General features: G+C 34.3%; 1 protein-coding gene across 8 annotated transcripts in view; it reads left to right on the forward strand.

Moving 5' to 3' along the window:
* The window catches only part of PHLDB2 (pleckstrin homology like domain family B member 2), a 140,897-nt gene that overhangs the window by 33,212 nt on the left and 86,598 nt on the right, over nucleotides 1–21,087 (forward strand). For all 8 annotated transcript variants that reach the window (XM_074301157.1, XM_074301156.1, XM_074301163.1 and 5 more), the window contains one exon: nucleotides 13,715–14,098. In XM_074301157.1, the coding sequence (XP_074157258.1) occupies nucleotides 13,715–14,098 (384 nt within the window). The remainder of the gene's footprint in view (nucleotides 1–13,714; nucleotides 14,099–21,087) is intronic.

Genomic DNA, 21,087 nt, shown 5'->3' on the forward strand with positions numbered 1-21,087 from the left:
GAATTCCTACTTCCTAAAGAGGCAGAATTTATATAAAATGATGTGGTTCTCCTCCCCTTTGAAAATTTGTTCAGTATTAGAAACAGGGTAAAAGGTCTTACTTTTTTTAAATTTGATTCCAAAGAAAGTCTTACTGTCATCTGTTTGCTTGTTTGTTTGTTTTTTAGTGTTCAGAGAAAATCATGAAACTGAGTTTTTCATTTGACACTAAAATCCCATTATACTGCCTCAGATGACCTTGCATTTTTGAAGTCTGTTTCATTAAGAATGCAAGCTAATACCCGGAGAAGGAACACTGGGAATTGAGTGTAGACTGTTTGCACTATTGTCTTTCTACACAGATTACTTATACCTTCAGAATCCAATACTTACCGTGCAACAAGAAATTTGGTTTTACACACATATATTATATCTAGGTTATACTATAACACATTAAATATGTATGGGATTGCCTGTCATCCAGGGGAGGGAGTAGAGGGAGGGAGGGAAAATTTGGAAAAATGAATACAAGGGATAATGTTGTAAAAAAAAAAAAAAATTACCCATGCATAGGTACTGTCAAAAATATATAATTATAAAATTAATTTAAAAAAGAATGCAAGCTAGAAAAGATTTGAAAACAAATTAAAAATCAATTGTCACCTCAGGGTCAGTCTCACTAAGTTCAGAAAACTTAGATTTATAAGATTAGCTATTTCAAATTTGAAAGCTATTATGGCAAGAAGTGATGTGATCTTTGCAGCTGATTTGAATCACCTATACCCAGGAAATTAAACTCAAAAAAACAAGCCCTTTGTTTCCTGGGTATATAAAGACAAAACAAATATCCCTCTCCTCTTTATTTTTTACTTTAGAGACAAAATATGTGCAATGGGAAGCCTTTGAATCAAAGGTAAGCACTTGGGTTAAACATTTACAAAAGTAAAATTTCTGAGTAATAAGAAAGGATCTCATAGATCATATAGTCTACTTCCTCATTTTACAAATAGGAAAACTGAGGCTAGTAAGTTCTAAATGGATTCATTTTTAAACTATAACACTGCTAAAATATCCCCACGAAGATGACAGTGCAGGGTAGCCAGTGTAGGTAGGGATTGTGGTAAAGAAATTATGAACCAATTTTTAAGAGTTAGCTTTTTAAAGTGAAAGTAAATAAACTCCCTCCCCCTTAAAAAAATTAAGCTTGGCATTCTTTTTTAGATCAAAGATAATATATATTTTTTGAAAATAGACAAAGAACTCTTGGAATTAGTGACAACATATCCAATGGGAATACTTTTTGAAAGTGAGCACAGAAGTGATTTCATTCATGGTAAGGACCTGTGAATTCAAGGGACCTGTTGACACATATAGATGAATAATGACTGTCAGGAGGAAAATCTCTAGGTGAAGGATTGATTTATATGGAGTGTGAAGAAAAGAGTTAATGCATGGTTCATCTGAAGTATGTAGAAGGGCAGGATATGATAGCTACCTAAAATATGTGAATTATGTATATACTAAGGATAAGGAAGAATTGTAAATAATTCCCAGTGAGTCACGAGTAAGAGTGAATGTGAGTAAATATAAGGATTAGGTGTACATATGTTCTAGGAGGGAAGAAAAAGGAATGCCAAATGAGATTTCTGAGCACTATATATATATTTGTTTTTTATTTTAATGGTATATTATCTTTCCAATTACAAGTAAAGATAGTTTTTAACCTTCATTTTTGTAAGATTTTGAGTTCATCATTTCTTATTGAATATTAATTTTCCATTATATTCACATACTACAACTTATCCAGCCATTCCCCAGTTGATAGGGATCTCAATTTCCAGTTTCTTGCCATCACAAAAAAAGCCGCTACAAATATTTTTACATAAGTGAGTGGGTTCTTTCCCCTCTTTTATGATTTCTTTGAGATATACTCAGTAGCGGTTCATTAAGAAAACTGCCTATATTTTCAGTGATGTTCTCATGATTTGTGGCATTGTGGATAAGGAATTGGATTTGGAGTCAGTAAAACCTAGATTCAAATCCTGCCTCAGACATCCTAATTGTGTGATCTTGAGCAAGTCAGATAATCCCTGAGGGAATTATACTCTAGCCTTTAAGACCGTTGCAGCTCAAAATACATAAAGCCTTTGCTTTTTTTTTTTTTCCTAGTAGAAACTATTATATCTAAAATAAAACACTGTTTTTTCTTTTTTTAGCTGTGGAAGAGATACAAAGTAAGAATTTTCCAATTTTCTTTCAAGGGAGGGTTTTTCTTTTCTTTTTTCTCAAGCTAATTTTACAGGTCAGGAAACTGAGGCAAATAGAGGTAGGTGACTTGACGAGGCTCACACAACTAGTAAATGTTTGAGACAAGATTTGAACTTATGAAGATGAGTCGTCTTGATTCCAAGCCCAAGCCCAGTGCCATTATGCCACTTAGCTGCCCACAAAATACTTTTTATTTTAAAGTCTGTTTGATATGTAAGATGGAGTAATTTGTGTTCACTACCCACATTCTTATTTCCTACACTAGAAAGCATGCATGAGAGACATAAAAACAATATAACTGGTTAACCATATCACAGATTTGGTCTAAAACTAATTTTGTCTATAATAAACATTTTACCCTGAATTAATAATTCTGCTTGTTACCATTTAACAGGGTTTTTTTTTTTTTTTTTTAAGATAGTTGATATTTATATGATCCCTGTTTCTTAAAATATAAGGGATAAGAGAGCAGGGCAGAGGGAAAAGAACACTGAAAAGAAACCTGTCTGGTTCAAGGGCTGGAGGGCTAGATCTAGAATTAAGAAGACCTGAGCATGGACAAGTCACCACATTTTAGAGCTTCAGCTTCCTCCTCAGTAAAATCCAGACAATAATGATTTAAAGAACTGTGTCACAAGATTGTTGTGAGACTTAAATGAATGCTTTGAAAAAGTTATTATTATTATTATTATTATTAATGCCATTATTATAAGAATCTGGAGACTTAATTAGTTTTGTTTCTAAAAGGGCTGTCCTTGATTTAAACAAATGTATGTCTCAGATGCTTATGGACTGATTGTCCTTAAAGAAAGTTTTGCCTAATGAACCAAAAGTCTTGGTTAACGAATGCTAAGTACTTAATCTCTTTTTGGGAGCCCTACATTTCTTTGATTGATGTTTTTTCTAATCAAGCTGGCCTTCTTGTTTTAGTAAGAAAAAATAAGCTGGCATTTTCTTTTAGAATGTCCTATATGTTATCAAGGTCCATTAGGAAAAATTCTGGATGTTCTCTATGTTGGAATGATCCATTGGAAATGTTGGTGCAGATCTCCAGTTGGAATGCTCTTTGTGTGTTATGGAAAACTAAACAAATTTTTACCCAGGGCTTCTTAGTAGCCAACCTGACGGTTAGACTGTGACTGACTTCCTGTCTAAAATGGAAGCCTTAGTATCAGACTTACTTTCTGAGTAGGGAACCTGATTTTCTTTCCCCCTTTTCTGTATTAGTTTTTATTGAGACAGGATTTTGCAAGGTAAATCGTAGTCCTCTAAGAGTTTTGTAAAATGATATCAATTTGTTAGATTATATAACTATACATTTAGAGGTGAATTTAATTATCTGGGCCTACCAGCTATAGTACCCCCTCATGGAAGACAGTTAATTTTCCTAATTGTTTAAAAACTACTCTATGTGGATTTTGCTAAAGTACTTGGGGAAAAAAAGGAACAACTTAGTAATGTGCTATCAAGAATTGGAACTCTGGACAAATAACTCCAAAACACCCAGAGTGATTTGCTAAGAAGAGCAAATATTTAATTGGAGAGAGACTAGAAGGACAGGTTTTGGTACTTAACTAGCCGAATTCTTACCCAATTTAGCTGATGTTATCATGGAGAATAAGGGAGAGATAACAGAGGGGACAAAGTGTTAATGTGCTAAACTAAGTGCAAAAACTTGTCTCCACTCCACATGAAGTGTGAAAACATTTCTCTAATTGAATTGGAAGAACTTGGCATTGACTGGCCATGGTCCCAGGGTCCTGTTAGCCTTGGAAGCAGTTGAGGCAATGAGCAGCTTTCTGGAACCTGCAAATGTCCAAGAGAGTTGTTAGTGGAGGGAAGATAGGAAGGCTTTGTCTCTTCTTACACTATCTTCCTGCCTTTCTCTACCATGACCCACATCCTTCTTTGTATAGCTACTTGTTCAGTAACAGACAGATCATCCAGCATGCAGCAGACATGTACAAACATAAGTAATGACAAGAGAACAGGAATGTTTGAAGATGAGTCTCCGGCAGCAGAGAAGACAGCTGAATGGATTCTAGAGAGAATCAGCTCTAGCAGTTTAGTGGGAAGCAGTGAAATAGAACAGCTCCAAACAGCTGACCCAAATAATCTGCTTCTCAGAGATACTGCTTGATTCTTTGACTCCAAATCCAGCCTTCTTATCACACCACCATACTGCCTTTTACAACCCTAAAGCAAGGAGGAATAGTGAATAAAGAGTGGTGAATATGAAGATAGTATGAATGGAAAATGGAGGCAAAATCCTGGCTATGTAGCTCTGGGCAAGTCACTTAAATATTCTCAACAGTTTCCTCATCTGTGTGATGGGTCATCTCTGTGAATGCTCTCCAAATTTTACAGTGCTATCTACAAAAATCCTAATTATTATTATGTCATAACTAAGCTTTCTTAGTTCTAAGTATGTTCACTTCCTTTAAGCTATCTTAACCTGGTCTCTGATACCTTTAGTTTTCTTACTTTCAATTTTATTAATTGCTCCTTTTATTTTCAGAATTTCAAATTTGGAATTTAATTGGGAGTTTTAAATTTGTACTTTTTCTTGCTTTTTTAGTTGCAAGTCCAATTCATTGATCTTCTCTTTCTTCATTTTATGCAAATAAACATCTAGGCATATAAAATTTCCCCTAATAATTTCTTTGACTGCATCCTATAAATTTTGGTGTGTTGTCTCATTATTGTCATTTTCTTGAATGAAATTATTGATTATGACTATGATTTGTTGTTTTACCCATTCATTCTTTAGGATTAGATTATTTAGTTTCCAATTAATTTTTGGACTAGTTTCTCCTGGACTTTTGTTGCATGTAATTTTTATTGCATCATGAACTGAAAAAATGTATTTACTATTGATTTTGAGGTCTTTATGCCCTAATATATGGCCAAGTTTTGTATAAGATTCATGTACCACTGAGAAAAAAGTGTACTCCTTTCTACCTCCATTCAATTTTCTCCAAAGATCTATTATTCCTAACTTTTCTAAAATTCTATTTACTTTCTTAACTTCTTTCTTATTTATTTTGTGATTTGATTTATTTAATTCTGAGAGAGTAAGGTTGAGATCCCCTACTAGTATAGTTTTGCTGTCTATTTCTTCTTGTAGCTCTCAGGAAACTCTTGAAGTAAAAAGAAAAAAAGCTTTGCTAATGTTAAGTTTTTAAAACAGGAGTTTCAAAGGAGAAGGCTATTGGTCTTGATCTTTATAGCGGGGGAAGGGACATGGAATCATATATAAAGTCAAATATAGAATGGAAGGACCCTTAGATACAGCATCATGGCATCATAGATAGAGTTGGAAGGAATCTCTATTCCTAAAAACAAGTATTTAGAACTAGAGAGGACCTTAGCTATCATCTAGTTCAACCTTTTCATCTTACATTTTATTGTTGTGAAAACCAAGTCCCAGAGAAAATTGGTCAGTTCACACAGATAGGAAGTGAATTAAATCCCAGATCCTCCAGTTCCAGATCCAGAATTCTTTCTTTACCCCCATTCTGCTTTCCAGTTCAACCTGTCTGGATCCCTTCATATTACTGTAGTTTATATAGGGTCCAGTGACTTTTTCCCATCTTATAAATGGCAATCATCTTAGGAGAGAAAAATCAAAGCAAAAGTGAAAACCATGGGAAAGATTAAAAAACAAAAACAAAAACAAAAAAGTGAACATAGTATATGGTGATTTACATCCAATCTTCTTGGGTTCTTTTTTTCTGGATGCAAATGACATTCTGTCCAAAAAGTTTATTGGGATTGCTTTGGATCATTAAACTACTGAGAAGAACCAAATCTTTCATAATTGATCATCACATATTCTTGCTGTTATTGTATACAAGGCCTTTTTAAAAGCAGCTTGTTCATCATTTTTAATAGAACAATAATATCCCATTACCTTCATATATACCAGAACTTATTCAGCCATTCCCCAATTGATGAGATTTATTTATTTTCCAATTCTTGCCACTACAAAAAGAGCTACTGAAAACATTTTTGCACATATGGGTCCTTTTCTCTCCTTTATGATTTCCTTGGGATATAGTAGTAGCATTGCTGGGTCAAAGGATGAACTAATCTTTTAAAAGGCAAATATGTTGTGTTTTTCCAGCTAAGATATCATGCTGATATTGCTCTATAAGCTCTCAAGCTTATAGACTTCTGACTCAGCTTTTTTTCATTTCCTTGATCCTGTGTTTTGTGTTCTTTCTGGGTTGGCTCCCATGGCACAGAATAAAATTTTGGGAATTATTAAACCTCAGAGTCTTGCTTGAGATTTTATGTGAAGAGAAAGAATGAAAACTCCCAGGTACATAGACTAACCCATGCTAGCCCATTTCCGGGCACATAGCTTACACCAATTAAAACATCCAGATTTCATAATACAATCCTTATATCTATGTGTCCTATGTTAATGGGACAAAGAGCCAAGAAAGATGATTTTACTGGAAATTTTTTCTTTTCTTTTTTTTTTCAGTCTTTTTTTAAATTAGAATTTTTTTTTATTTTTCAAAACATGTATGGCTAATTCTTCAACATTAACCCTTGCAAAACCTTGTGTTCCAATTTTTCCCTCTTTCCCCCACCCCCTCCCCTAGATGACACGTATTTGAATATATGTTAAACATGGTAAAAATTTATGTTAATCCAATAGATGCATACATATTTATATAATGATCTTGCTGCATAAGAAAAATCAAATCAAATCAGAAAAAAAAATGAGAAAGAAAATAAAATGCAAGCAAACAACAACAAAAAGAGTGAAAATGCTATGATCAGGACCACACTCGGTTCCCATAATCTTCTCTCTGGATGTAGATGACTCTCTTCCTAACAAGATCATTGGAACTGATTTGAATCATCTCATTGTTGAAGAGAGCCACCTCCATCAGAATTGATCATTGTATAATCTTGTTGTTGCTGTGTACAGTGATCTATTAGTTCTGCTCATTTCACTTAGCATCAGTTCATGTAAGTCTCTTTGAAATCATCCTGCTTATTGTTTCTTACAGAACAATAATATTCCATAACATTCATATACCATATCTTATTCAGCCAATCTCCAACTGATGGGTATCCACTCAGTTTGCTGGAAACTTTTTCAATCAATTAATGGAACAAGAGCAAGAAAGGTAGATGATTCATGACAGATGTATAAAAATAATTGCTCCTTATATTTCTAGAGATCTTTAATCTACCAAGAGTGCTACTCTGATGTTGCCTGATGGCATGGGGGTAAGCCTGAATCCTTAAAGTCAATACTAACTGGATACAAACTTGCCAGACTAGAAAGCTTCAAGTGTAGGCTGTCTACCATTCTTATTACAGTCCTTATCACTTCATCCTTATATTACTTCCGTAGTCCTGTGATTTCCCCATTTCTTCTAAACCATCAGCATCACATGATCAGATTTTTCTTTGATCTTTCTATGATCTAATTAGTGCAAGTGGTAGGTAGATAAGTAGGTAGTTAAATAGGTATGTAGGTATAGATAGAGCAAATATTTTCTTCCTTGATGATTCTATGATCTCATCAATGAAGGTAATATATCAACTAGTAGATAGCTAGCTAGAACAGGAAGCATTTAAGTGAAAGGAAAAAGAAAGTTTTTGTCCTTAAAGGATCTTACAATCTAATGATGAGGACAAAATATAAAGGGTAACTGAAGAGGATGACTAGGCTGAAAAATAGTTAGAGGATTATGGGCTGAGTTGGATATGGTTTAGATTCTAGTTTATATCCTTCTATATTTACTTAAAAAGATCATCTTAGAACACTTGAGACCTTCATAGTCCCAAATATTTCATGAATATCAGTTCAACTTTTGGGGTATTTATCCCTTATCCTTTACTCTCATGACAATCATTGAGCCCCTACTATGTGAAAATGCAATGTTAGGTGCTAGAAATATAAAGAGAAGAAATGATGGTGAGTTTTTTTTTTTTTTTGCTTGTTTGTTTTTGTTTTGTTTTGTTTTTCTTTTGAAGAGCTTTCTAGAGGGAGAGATAATCAAGGACAAAAAAGAAACTCCTTTTAAAATGCACCAAGACTTTTGGGACACTAAAAAATCAGGTAGAATGGAATGAAAAAAGACTCAAAGTGCTTTAGAAATTTTGACTAGAGAAAGAAAACTTCCTACTGGACAAACTTGGATCCACCTTCTTTTCCATTCATACAAAGTAGTATGATGTAAAGAATACAGTGCTGACTCAGAATCAGGAAGTCCATCCTGATCACACACACACACACACACACACACACACACACACACACACAAACACTTATTTCTTGTATGATCCTGAACAAGTCACAATCTCTCTGAAACTCAGTTTTCTCATCTATAAAATATGGAAGTAGGATGGTGCAAGGGCCTTCCTTATTCTAAAATCTGTGATCCTACTTCCTCGGGGTGGTTATAAGAATCAAATGAGATAATACAGTTATTATTTCACATTGCAACCTTCCCCATAGTGGTTTCCATATATCACAGGTAGGCATAAAAAATTAAATGGGAATTTGGAGGGAGTTTTGCAGAAGCTGTAGACCACATGCAAATGCCAGCAGACAACTCAGAACTTAACCCAGATTTTACAATAAGTTGCGAATAAACACCTATAAAAGAAAAAGGAAAAAAAAATTAGACTTCTTTTCTGGAATGCAGAGATGGCCAAAAATTTTTACATGGGTTTTCTAAATTGTAGAAGGGATGACTTCTACCTTGCAAAACTTAACAGCCTTACATAATTAGGAGCTATTTATTATTAATTATTATTTTGTTTTCATATTGCTCAATAAGATTCAGTTAAACAATATCCTAGGAAAACTTCCTATCTCCTATTTTTTTTATATTTAATATTCCACTGACCATTGCACAGTAGATATAACTACTTCTTTTGGGGTTGAATAAAAGTCTCAGGATATAAGCCTAACTTCAGGAGGGTTGCTGAAGAATGCTTGGCACAACTCTCAGAGCAGACTTTGTAAAAGTTGACAAAGAGGGTATGTTCTTCATTTTAGCTCTACGAATTTATATTTCTTCTACTGTATTTCTGTATTTCAAAGCTCTTTGTTCAATACAGTTTGGAGATTATGATTATTATTATGATTGGCCAGTTCTGATATTTTTTCATCTTTCTCATTCTCTAAGTTGCAAATGAACTTGGAGAATGAGAAAGATGAAAAAGCAAAAATAAATAAATAAATAAATAAAGAATGAACAAAAACACCAAAGTTCTTAGTGAGGCCTTCAATACTTTATAAGCTTTTTCAACATATTGAAGTAAAATAAACGTGTGTGTGAGGAGAGAATAAATATCTTTGCAAACATAAAATCTTAGCATTTTAGAGATGAAAGAGATGTTACAGATAATATTCCAGTTCATTTCTAGGTGAGGATGTTTTGAATTAGAGAAGACTTGTCCAATGTCATATAGTTAGTAATAGAATCTGACTGAAAACCCAGTTAAGATTAATTTACATTGATCTTTTGCACAAATAGCTTTTTAAAAAAGAGATAGATCATAGATCATAGAAATTCATCTAAAACTCCTTCCCTAAATTCCAAAACAGGGAACATTCATTGAGTGTGAATGTTTTTTATGGAGTATCCAGGTGATGCAGTTCATAGAGTACCAGGTTTGAAGTGAGGAAGATCTGAGTCCAATACTACCTTAGACACAACCTCATTTACCTTCATTTCCTCATTTGCAAAATGAACTAGAGAAAGAAATGGCAAACTACTTCAGAATCTTTGCCAAGGAAACCCCATGGGCAGTAGTTCATGGGGTGACATAGAACTGGACACAACTGAACAATAACAATCCTTTTAAAGCTATGATGTTATGCCAAATTTATGATACATTAGAATTGTGCCTTTTACACTCTTGAAGCATATGTTTATAATGGCATAGGAATTCAGAAGAGAGGGAGGATCCAGTGAGAACAATAGTAGTCAGGAAATAGGACTTTAACCCAGACTTGGTTAGATGAGATTTGGATAGGTGGAGTCTAAACATTCCAGAGAGCTGATAAATGTCCCCTGGGAAAGAGCCAAGGAGAAGATTAGTTTTAGGTGATGGAGGGATGAAAGGAATTGACTTGGTACTTTCTAGGGTGGGGGTGAGGGGCAGGGTAGGCCAGAGTAAAAAGAGTTGAGAAAAGACATTGCTTGTGCTAGTTTTTTTCTTACTGTTCTGGGTTTTCCTTAAAAGGTTCCTCTGTTATACAGACCTCTGTTAGTTTTGATGCACTTCAGCACATTGATTTATTTGTTTTTGGAGCAGATTGTAGAAGACTCATATGACTTGGCTCTGTATGGATATATATTTCTTTAATTTGTGGGCAGCCTTCCTGCATTGTGCATCTGATTCAGACTTGGACAAATTGGCTGTGAATGGAGTGATAAGAATAGAGAGCAGCACATACCAGTAGACCAAACTTCCTGTGCTTAGGCCTTTGAATACTGTGTTTCACAGGCTGAAATAGCATTCCTCTTAACACTGAGATCGCTTATTCCCTGGTGACTTAAGCAATATCACTGGCTTCAACAGAAACTATTTTAGGAAGGAGATGTAGGAGGAAATATGTATCCTGGGTTGTACAGAAGTTTTCGTGCGTTAATCAAAATTCTAGTACTCAGTATATTCTTTTAGATTAAAAATCGGTGGCTTTCAGGTTGTTCAACATTTCCACTGCCAATTTTGGCATGCCATGAGCCCTAAAATGTGATGGAAAAGGCTGTTTTAGATATCTTTTAGTTGGGTCATTTCAGTTATGACTCTTTGTGTCTCCATTTGGGATTTTTCTTGGCAAAGAAATCAGAGTACTCCAGCTCATTTTAGAGATGAGGAAACTGAGGTAGAGTTAAGCGATCTAATCAGAATCACAAGTTAGTAAGTATCTGAGGCAGTATTTGAACTCCACTGCACCACCAATAATTGAAATTTATATAGTACTTAATAAGTTGCCAAATGCTTTTTTTGTGCTATCTGAGCCTCATAGCATTGTTTCAAGATACGTACTACAGGTATTATTCCCATTTTACAATGAAGGAAACTGAGGCTCAAAGAAACTGTTTGCTCTGTATCTCATAAATGGTTATATGGTTAATAAATACCAGAAGCAGAATTTGAATCTAGGTCTTCCTGACTTCAAGTCCATTTTGATCTAAATTGAATTAGAGAAAAGAAATTTTGTGCAGACATTCTAGACTGCAAAACAGGTGCTAGGAATGGTATTTCTAGTAGGGACTTTGCTATTACAGCTTGATGTGCATCCCCCTACTTCTCACCATATGAACTTATTTTTACTTGGATAATCAATACAATGTATATATTTCAACATATTTTTTTTTCTTATGACAGCTTACTGTCAACCTGCTGCTCTGGTCCCCTTTCCCTCCCTCTCTCCTCCCCTATAAAGCTGAGGTGGGTTGGACTTAGCATTAGCTGGAGCAGGGACAGCAGCTGCAGAGATACATAAGCAGTGGTGTTGCTGCATGTATTAGGTACAGAAGCTTAGGAACAGGGGTTCTCTGTTGCCATGGGAATAGACTATGAAGAGAGAGTCCAAGTATTGAAGAAATTCAGGAAGTGAAAGGGAGGTGGGCAGTCACAGTGATTTGTCTAAACATTTCATTTGATCCATTATTGTATTTTGTCTTTCAGGGAAGTAGGGACAGTCAAATACTCTTTAATTGGATTTGCATGTGCAATTATTGCTTTTATGTGATTTAATTGGGGTAAGGGTAAGAGTAGGAAACTTACACTTGCCTTTGTTATTTGCTGCCACCGTAACTGTTAATATTGTGTTAGTCTGATTTAGTTGTCAGTTGATGTTTGAAAACTAAGCAGAGTAGTGTTCATTTGTGGTTTGGTTCCTCTGTTGCGTAGGCAGACCTCCAAAGGGTTTGTTTGTTTTGTTTTTCTATCATGCAGAAAAGGTAACAACCAACCCAGGCTGGAAACCAGAAAAAAAAAGTGGTGGTGGTGGTGGTGGTGGTGGTGGTGGTGGTGGTGGTGGTGATGGGGGTAGTAATAGTAGAAAAGTCTGGCTAAATGTTTGCTTATTTACATTGGAATTAATGCAGAGGTTGAAGCTATCAAGGTGATTTTTTTCCTAAACTAATTCTTTCCTCACTCATAATAAGTGTTTCTTGAAAAGTATGATATCCCCCATTTGTCACAAAAATGCACTTTTGTTTTCTTAAAATTAAATCATAATTTTGTCTAAGAATACCAGACAAAATGTATAAAATAGCAAAAAGTAACCACTTTTCAGGTAACTATAGGTTATATATAACATAGTGATCACTCTGTATGCCCATTGATTTCTCTAAAATAGATTACTCTATGTTTAATATGGTTGTATATGTATAACCTATATCAGAATTTTAACTTTCTTGGGGAGATGTAAAGAGAAGGAAGGAAAGAGAAAAAAATGGAATTCAAAATCTTACAAAAATGAATGCTGGAAACTATCTTTATATGTGATTGGAAAGAACAAAATACTATTAACTGGAAATAAAATAAAATAGATTACTCATCGTTTCTAATAACTTATTGCCTTAGATTATTCTGTTTTCTCCATTTTGGCTAGTTTAGACATGGTATAAATTGTCACCCGATATTTAGAACACAAGAGTTACTTTGATTTCTCTTAACTCACCACAGTGAGAAGTAACTTTTATTTCAAGGAACAAAGTATCCTGGAAAGGCTTGAAGTTTTTTGAAACAAGAATAATTTGAAAAGAAGTGATTCCCACTTTAGAATTGACAAGTTCTTAGAGCCTCCTTTTCGTGAGTGACAAACAACATAACTTGAAACTTAAATGTTAAGAAACTACTTTCCTGAAAGAGCTAGATGTTTCTGGAGCTAGTCATGAGAGGAGTAGAGATGGAGGAAAAGAGAAGAGAAACTAAAAATGTTTAAACTATATCAATCAGTCAAGAGAATAGCCATTGATTCATTTGTGTTTAGGCATGCGTAAATGTTCATAGAAGGGGGGTATTAATGTCAGAATTGAAGTGTGATGAGAATGCTGTTTGGAATGAATCTGTTGAATTATCTATCTATCTATCTATCTATCTATCTATCTATCTATCTACCTATCATCTCTCTTCCATCTATCCCTATTATCCTATATATCTATCTGATTTATCACCTATCTTATCATTTATCTTATTGCTATACCTATCATTCTTATCTTTTTCTAGCTATCTATTCACTCTTGATCTGTCATCTAGCTAGTACTTATCTATTATTAATTATCCATCTATCTTAGTTTATCCATTTATTTTTACCTACATATCCATTTTTCTATGCTTTGATTAGCAAATGTAGCCACTGAAGAGTAATTGTGAAAGCATTGAGCATGTGATGTGGGATTATTTTATCTGAAGATTTTTCTTGGAAAAACTCATGATCTTCCTTTTCACTCTCTTTCTACACCAGGAGAGACAGCGTCTGGAGACAATACTTAGCCTCTGTGCAGAATATACTAAACCTGACAGTAGTTCGATTGCTATGACCACTGTTGCTGATGTTCAGAAGATTAACAAAGAGCTTGAGAAGTTGCAACTTTCTGATGAGGAGTCTGTGTTTGAGGAGTCCCTGTTACCTCCAGAAACAAGATACAGGTGCCACCGGAAAGCCTCCATTACTGATTCAGAGTTGTCAGGGTTCAGTAGCCTCAGCCAGAATGCTGCCAGCTTACCTTCCACAAGGAATTTCAGAAATGACGAATCCTTCAGTGACCACAGCAAGACTCCCCCATTACCTTCTTCTCTCTTACTGAAGGCTTCCAGTGAGTCTACCTATCTAAGTATCGTACCAAAGGTAATACTTTTGGAGTGAAAAAAAAAAAAAAAACAAACCACATTATTTTAATGCCTCAAAAATTAACTTAGAAGCTTTTGGACCTCATGATTTTAATTTTTGAGTCTTTTTATTAGTGAGGATTCAACCAACTTCAATAGGTATTCTGTCTGGATTAATATATAGCATTCTGGGAATTTCTTAAGTGAACTTGAAAATCTATGGAAATTTTTAATGTCATTGAGCATTTTACATATGTAACATTTCTTAACTGGATGCCCTTTTGCATTGCTAAAAAGTCACAACTCTGTAGAAATTACTTACATCCAATCTAAGAAAGTGACTTAGGATACAATTTAATTTAATGAATACATACAAAGTGTCAGGCACTGTCTATGGTGAGGAGTGAGGGGGGATGGAAAGGGTGCTGGAAATACAAAGATAAAAACAGAACAGTCCTTGCCTTACAAAAGAGCTCACATTTTGGTAGGGGAAAGAACATGTAGACAGATAAGTAAATTCAAAATTATTCAAAATAAATACAAAGCAATGTTGGCATGAATGTAAGGAGAGCACTAATAGCTTCTTGTAGGAAGTGGCTCTTGAGTTAAGCTAAGTCAAATTAGGGGTTCCAAGATGTGGAGCTGAAAAGGTATTACATGTGTGGACAAACTGGATGTGAAGGTAGAAGGAGATTGAATATTGTAGAAAATAATAATATGTACAGAGGAAACTAATATATAACCAGTCTAGAAAGATCAGAGTCAGATTTGGAATGATTTTAATACAAAAGGTTTTGTATTGTATTTTTGGAGCAATAGGAAAATTTGTGCATAGGAATGACATAGGTCAGATGAGGAATTATATAGAGAATGTATTATAAAGGGGAAAGCTTGGAGATAGAGTGAACAATTATGAAGTTATTGCAGTAGTCCCCAGAGAAGGGACAGAGAAGATCCAAGTGAGGGTCTTTGTAAGTATAGGGAAGAGAACAGATGTAGAAGCTGCTGTGAAAATGGGATTGGCATGGTGATGTCTTGATTCTTGAGTAAATTGGATTTAAGTGAGGCAGAGTTGCACAGAGTTGTCAGCTTCACTCTCTCTTCTAAAGCCACCACTATTCAATGGCAGGACAGAATCAAGATGACTTAAGATGCAGTGGGTGATCTTCGTGTCTTGATGTCTAATCAAACTCCAGTTGCTCCACAACACTTGCTTCATCTGCCTTCATGACCATGGGAACAAATTGTTCTCATCTACCTATCCCTCTAACTTACTGTAGGGTTTGAGACTCTTCAGGTGAGTTAGGTGGATTAGGTGGACACCAAAAATAGAAAGCTGCCTTGGAAAGGGCTTGGCAGCCTTCACACTAGAGAGGCACCTTCTTGAAAAAGTCATTGCCTTTCAGAAGGGATAACATATACATACATATGTGTATATGTACAAAAGGCACCAAGAGCAAGGGTGACAGGGGAGATGAAAGGCTTTCTGGAAAAGATGGCACTTTACCTGAAATCTTAAGGAATTAATTCTCCTAAGAGGGAAGGTGGGGAGAAAGAGAAAATGTCTTTCCAGAAGAATGGGTAATCAATACAAAGGCATGGAGATTGGACGTGGAAGACTATAAATGAAGAGTAGTAAGCAGCCTAGTTGATTGGACCACAATGAGTCTGAATGGGAGTAATGTGTAATAAGGCAAGAAAAATAGATTTGAGACATGTTGTGACCAAATATTTATGTGACATACAGGAGGTTATAGTTTATCTTAGTGGCAATAGGAAGTAACTAAAATTTATTGAGAAGGGGAGTAACATAGTACTAAATCCTAGGAACATTCTTTTGGGAAACTTAAATTGGAGTGAGGAGAAAATTGTGGCAGGAGCATCAATTAAGAAACTAGTGTAATAGGCTGTGTGGAGACCCAGTCAACATGGTTTCTTAATTTTGTCCAGCTGTTTTCTGGACTGAATAACAGGAGAGGAGATGAACAGTGAGAGTAATCCATGTTTGGAATTCAGCAAGTAATAACTGATGATAGGACACTGAGCCAAGGAATTGGATAATTGAAGATACTGTAAAGTTGAATTGGTTAATTAAAGGGTTAAGGCTGTGAAGAGAGTAAAGTTTAAAAATAATTTCAGGGGAGAAATTTAGGACTTGTAAGTGTGGGTAGATTTAGGAGAAATAAAGCACAAAGAGAGATAGAATCATAGGTTATAATTAGATATTGGAATTTCAGAGATTTTAATTTTGGAAAGGGAACACTGGTGTATGATCAAGAGTGTAATGTTGCCTGTGTGTAGCTGAGGTGAAATATAGGAGCAGCCATAGAAGTTGAATTAGTTGAGGAATTTGGACTTTAGGATGTTTCAGGGAACAACCACTTTTATGTTAAAATCCTCCACTACAAACACAGGAGTTTGAGTGAGAGTAAGAGTCAGAGACTAAACTCCTTAAGAAAGGAAAGTGAATGACTTAGGGGTCTAGAGCTGACCTGGGTTCTTTGAATTTCAAAGGAGAAACTACCTAATGATGATAGCTGAAGGAGAATCTGCAATATTTTGACTTTCATCCTACACTCCACTTCCACTAGTATATCAGATAATTTGAAAGAAGGTACAAATAAACCACACTGGAAAAGGTGACTAAACATTCAGTGTCATTTGCCCAAATGATCATTTCTATACTTTCTCTGGGAAATATCTTTATAGATAGGTTCCTTTCTGGATAGAGTTCAAATAAGAACACTTATAATATCAGCTGAATGAGGTCCAACAAATGTCTCTCATTAATGTAATTTTCTTATTTGGAATGTTATAGGTGTAGTTTTACAGCAATGTCTCTTTACATCAAAGTGCCTCTTTTTTAGAAAATGGAATAGGAAAGAATTCAGAAAGCCTGTTGTCACTCACTGACACAAGTACCAAGTTCATCAGTTCTGAAGACCATTCTGCTCTTTGTTGCCTTTATTTAAAAAGATCTTCAGGGTCAGCTAGGTAGTGCAGTAGATAGAGCACCAGCCCTGAAGTCAGGAGGAGTGAATCAAATCTGGTCTCTTAACACTTAACACTTCCTAGCTGCATGACTCTGGGCAAATCACTTAATCCTAATTGCCTCAGTTTAAAAAAAAATCTTGGCTATGTGTCACTTTGAAAGAGAAGTTACCTGTGGGTAGTAGATTCTTGGGAAAACAAAAACTACTGAACTGGTAGCCGTGGGAATAATTTGTTCCTTGTTAAGTATTTTTTAAAATGTTCTAATGCTTGCTTGATAAAATACATGGCTTATTAATAATAGCCTTTGGAGTTTATAGAAAGAAAAAAAATTAAACTATTTTAAGTATATAGAGAATTTGAGCCAAAATTTTGAAAATACGAATGACCTTGGAAATTTGACTATTTAGTAACTGACCCTTTTTGATTCTGCTTTCTTAAGCCAAAGGACAGGTAGAAACTGAGATTTACCTTCTCTTTGAGAAAGTTTTCTGTCTTCTATGGAAAGACTCCATTAGTGGCTAAAAGAATTTCTTTTAAAAATTCTAAAAAGGGGAGTTATGTGGAAAGAACTAAAATTAGTACTTTTCTGTAGAGATCAAATTACTTCTAAGATGGAAAGTATTGTAAAATTCAGAAATAACAGAGGTCTATTTATTATCTATGTGATAATTAAATTATCTCTTTATGTGTGTTAGTGGCATTTCATCCACTACAGACACCACCTGATTTCCTCTCTATGGAAATATCTTAATGTTGAAAGTTTTCTTTCTTCCATTGGTAGGAAGAGATGCCTTCTTACCTTCAGTTCTTCTAATAAAAGTAATAACTAAATGAGATAATGCATATAAAATATTTAGTAGCTTTAAAACACGATATAAAAAACTATATATAACACTCATACATTGAGTGTTTGAAGGAATATTTGAATACACCTAGAATAACCTTCTCACTTTACCTGTGAGGAAATTTAGGCTTAGAGATTAAGTCAAAGGTCCAAGGCAACACAGATAATTAAATACCAAAGGTAAGATTTAAATTTGAGTACAATGACTTCATACTTGAATCTTTTTTTCTATATAGAAAAGATTCTTTTGTTTTTACATTATTTTCATTTCCAAATATCTCCTGAAAGCCTCCTTTATAGCAAAGGATTTAAAAAAAAAAAAAAAAAAAAGGTGGGAGGAAATAGTTCAATAAAACCAACAGATTGAAGAAAATGTGACTGAAATGTTTCATATATAATGTTCTATAATGTTTCATATACTTAGTCTCTCACTTTTTAAAAGAAGGATGGAAAGGAGTGGTGGTGCAAGACTTTGGCTTCCTTCTCATATTTCTTCTTTGGAGCCAATGTTAATCATTTTGATCTCACAACATTCAGTTTCAATTTTTTATAATTCTTTCATTTACATTGTTGTCATTCTGCATATTGTTTTTCTGGTTAGTGTAAAATGTCATTTAAAATTTTAGATTTAGTAGAAGTTCATTGATAAGTAATCCCCTTTTATGGGTAATTTAAAAAAAATTATTTTACAATAATAATATGTGATTTTAAATGAGATAGTCCAATGAATAGGCTTGCCCCTTAAAGAATTTACTTTGCTTTGGAAATTACTTTTATGGGAAAATCTTCATTTATATAGAATTTATATCCTTTGACCTACTGTTAAATTTGATCCATTTTAATAATTGATTACATGAAATTTTGTATATTGCTTTCAGATTCCAATCATTTTGCCCCCACAACCTCTACTTTCTACCCTGCCATTGACTCCTTAAAGTTGCCTACCTGCAGAATTAGTCATATTACAGGTTGCTTGCAAGCATGTGAAATATTTTACTTCCACAAGTGAGAGATTCTATTTTTAATCCACATTGGAAGTTGAAATCTAAGATGTAATGTCAGCATTAACCAAACAGGATACTGGACTAAATGAGGCCTTCCTGCTAGGATTACTTGTCAGTGATTTAGGAATGCCATTCATTGTTAAGGGAATGAATTTCAGATAGCAATAAAAGAGGCAACTGGAGAGCAAAGCTGTGAGATTTTTGTTGTTGTTGTTCTGCTAGTTTTATATTCAATCATAATAATAATAACCATCATTTACATAATACTTGAAGTTTTACAGAGTGATTCACAAGAATTATCTCATTTGATTCTCAAAATAACCCTAAGAATTAGGTGCCATAATTATCCCCATTTTACAGATAAGGAAATTGAAGCAGAAGCTAATTTTATTTTATTGTACTTTTAATGTTTTGAATGAAATATAAAAAAAACGAATTGGGAAAGATATCCATCTTAGGCAATATTAAGTAATTATATATTAAGCTTCTCTTTCAATGTGTAATGTGTGTGCGTGTGTGTGTGTGTAGTATCTTGCATGCCAGACTTTTGCCATTCTGCATTCTTAAGAATTAATTACTGTGACAAACTGCCCCTTCTTGATCTTTGGGCTTTTGAAGTATAAAACTATGTCCTATTATCAGAATTTATTTTAAAAAGTAGAGCTTACATTGTATTTTTAAAATTATATAGCCAGGAATTCATATTTAAGAAGACTAATAGACTAACTTGAAAATGAGTAGAAAATACATGGAATAGATGTTAGTCATTTCACTAATGATACTAGCTTTACAAAGAAAACTTTAGGGGGATATTCTGAATTAATAATTATCCAATGTATGGTTGTTTTGTTTTTCATAACAATGTTTTAGGTGCCAGGAAATATATGTTTCTCCTTCTAGCCTTGTTACTACAGCGATATTCTTCTACTGTATATAAGCATAAGTGTTCAAAGAAATTCAAAATTTTAAAAAGATGCAGGCCCTGACTTTATGGACCTTATAGTCTTAATAGACTATCTGTTATTTAATATATTAAGACTAAAATTTAAGCATAGTATAGTACCTAAATTTTTGACATAAAAAATTTTTCCCTATAGTGAAAGAAAAATAAAAGTAGAAAAATAATTTATTTATACACAGACACACACACATACACACAAATTTAGGCATTCCTTGCATTAGGAAAACTTTGCTTAGAGATCTTAGCTTACTTTAACTTAATTTACTGGTTGCATAATGTTAGACAAATTAGCTACCATCCTGGTCCTCAATTTCTACATCTGGTAGAATTTTTGATATTACCTGGAGCAAGAATTTTTCTCATATATAATATATTAGCAGCATGCCATCCATCTAGGACCTGCCTTATTTTATGCCTATGAGAACATCCTACTAATTTTAACCATACTTCAGACATATCTGTGTTGAAAAACTAGGCCTTCTTTAGTCAATTTTTCTGTAAAAAGGAATAGAGAGTCAACTTGTCATAATGATTATAGAATTGTCCTGAATCAGGTAGGTCTAGTGAAAATGCCAACATGATTCTTACTGACTATGGACCTTAAACAAGTCATTTCAAATATAAATGCCCTAGGTAGCTCTCTAAGACTCAAAAGTTGCCAAGTTAATAGAGTAAGTTTCTTACCAGGACCCCAAATGAAACAGGTCCAATTAAAAAAAATGTAAGGGATAGTAATACCTACACTATAGACATAAGATTGTCAAGAAAGTCTTTTTTGCAATAAATAAATTCTAATGGGTCATATAAACATAAACTATTAGATAAGTAACTGGTTTGTGTCATGTTAAGAGCAAGAATGGGCTCCCCATGGAATTTCAGAAAGGCAGGAACATTTCCCAAGCCAAACTCACTGTGTTCCTTTCTTGTTGGGAGGCCATTGGACTCCACAGCTGTGGTAAGGATGTTTCTAGCAGCAATGTGTTCCCTTCTTACTGGGTGGCAAGCAGCTGGTGCAGCTGTAGGGGCACAGATTTTTCTTGGGTCATGCATTCCTTTCTTTCCCATTTTCCCATAGAAACAATATTTTGCATACATTCCTAGCTCAGCTCACATATGCAAAACAAGTTCCTATGTATTATATAATATATCAAAAAAAGAAAAGAACAAGAAGAGGAGGAAGAACAATAAAATGATTTTTCTAAAAC

Source organism: Sminthopsis crassicaudata, chromosome 3 (genome assembly GCF_048593235.1).
Source record: "Sminthopsis crassicaudata isolate SCR6 chromosome 3, ASM4859323v1, whole genome shotgun sequence".
Taxonomy (NCBI): Eukaryota; Metazoa; Chordata; class Mammalia; order Dasyuromorphia; family Dasyuridae; genus Sminthopsis; species Sminthopsis crassicaudata.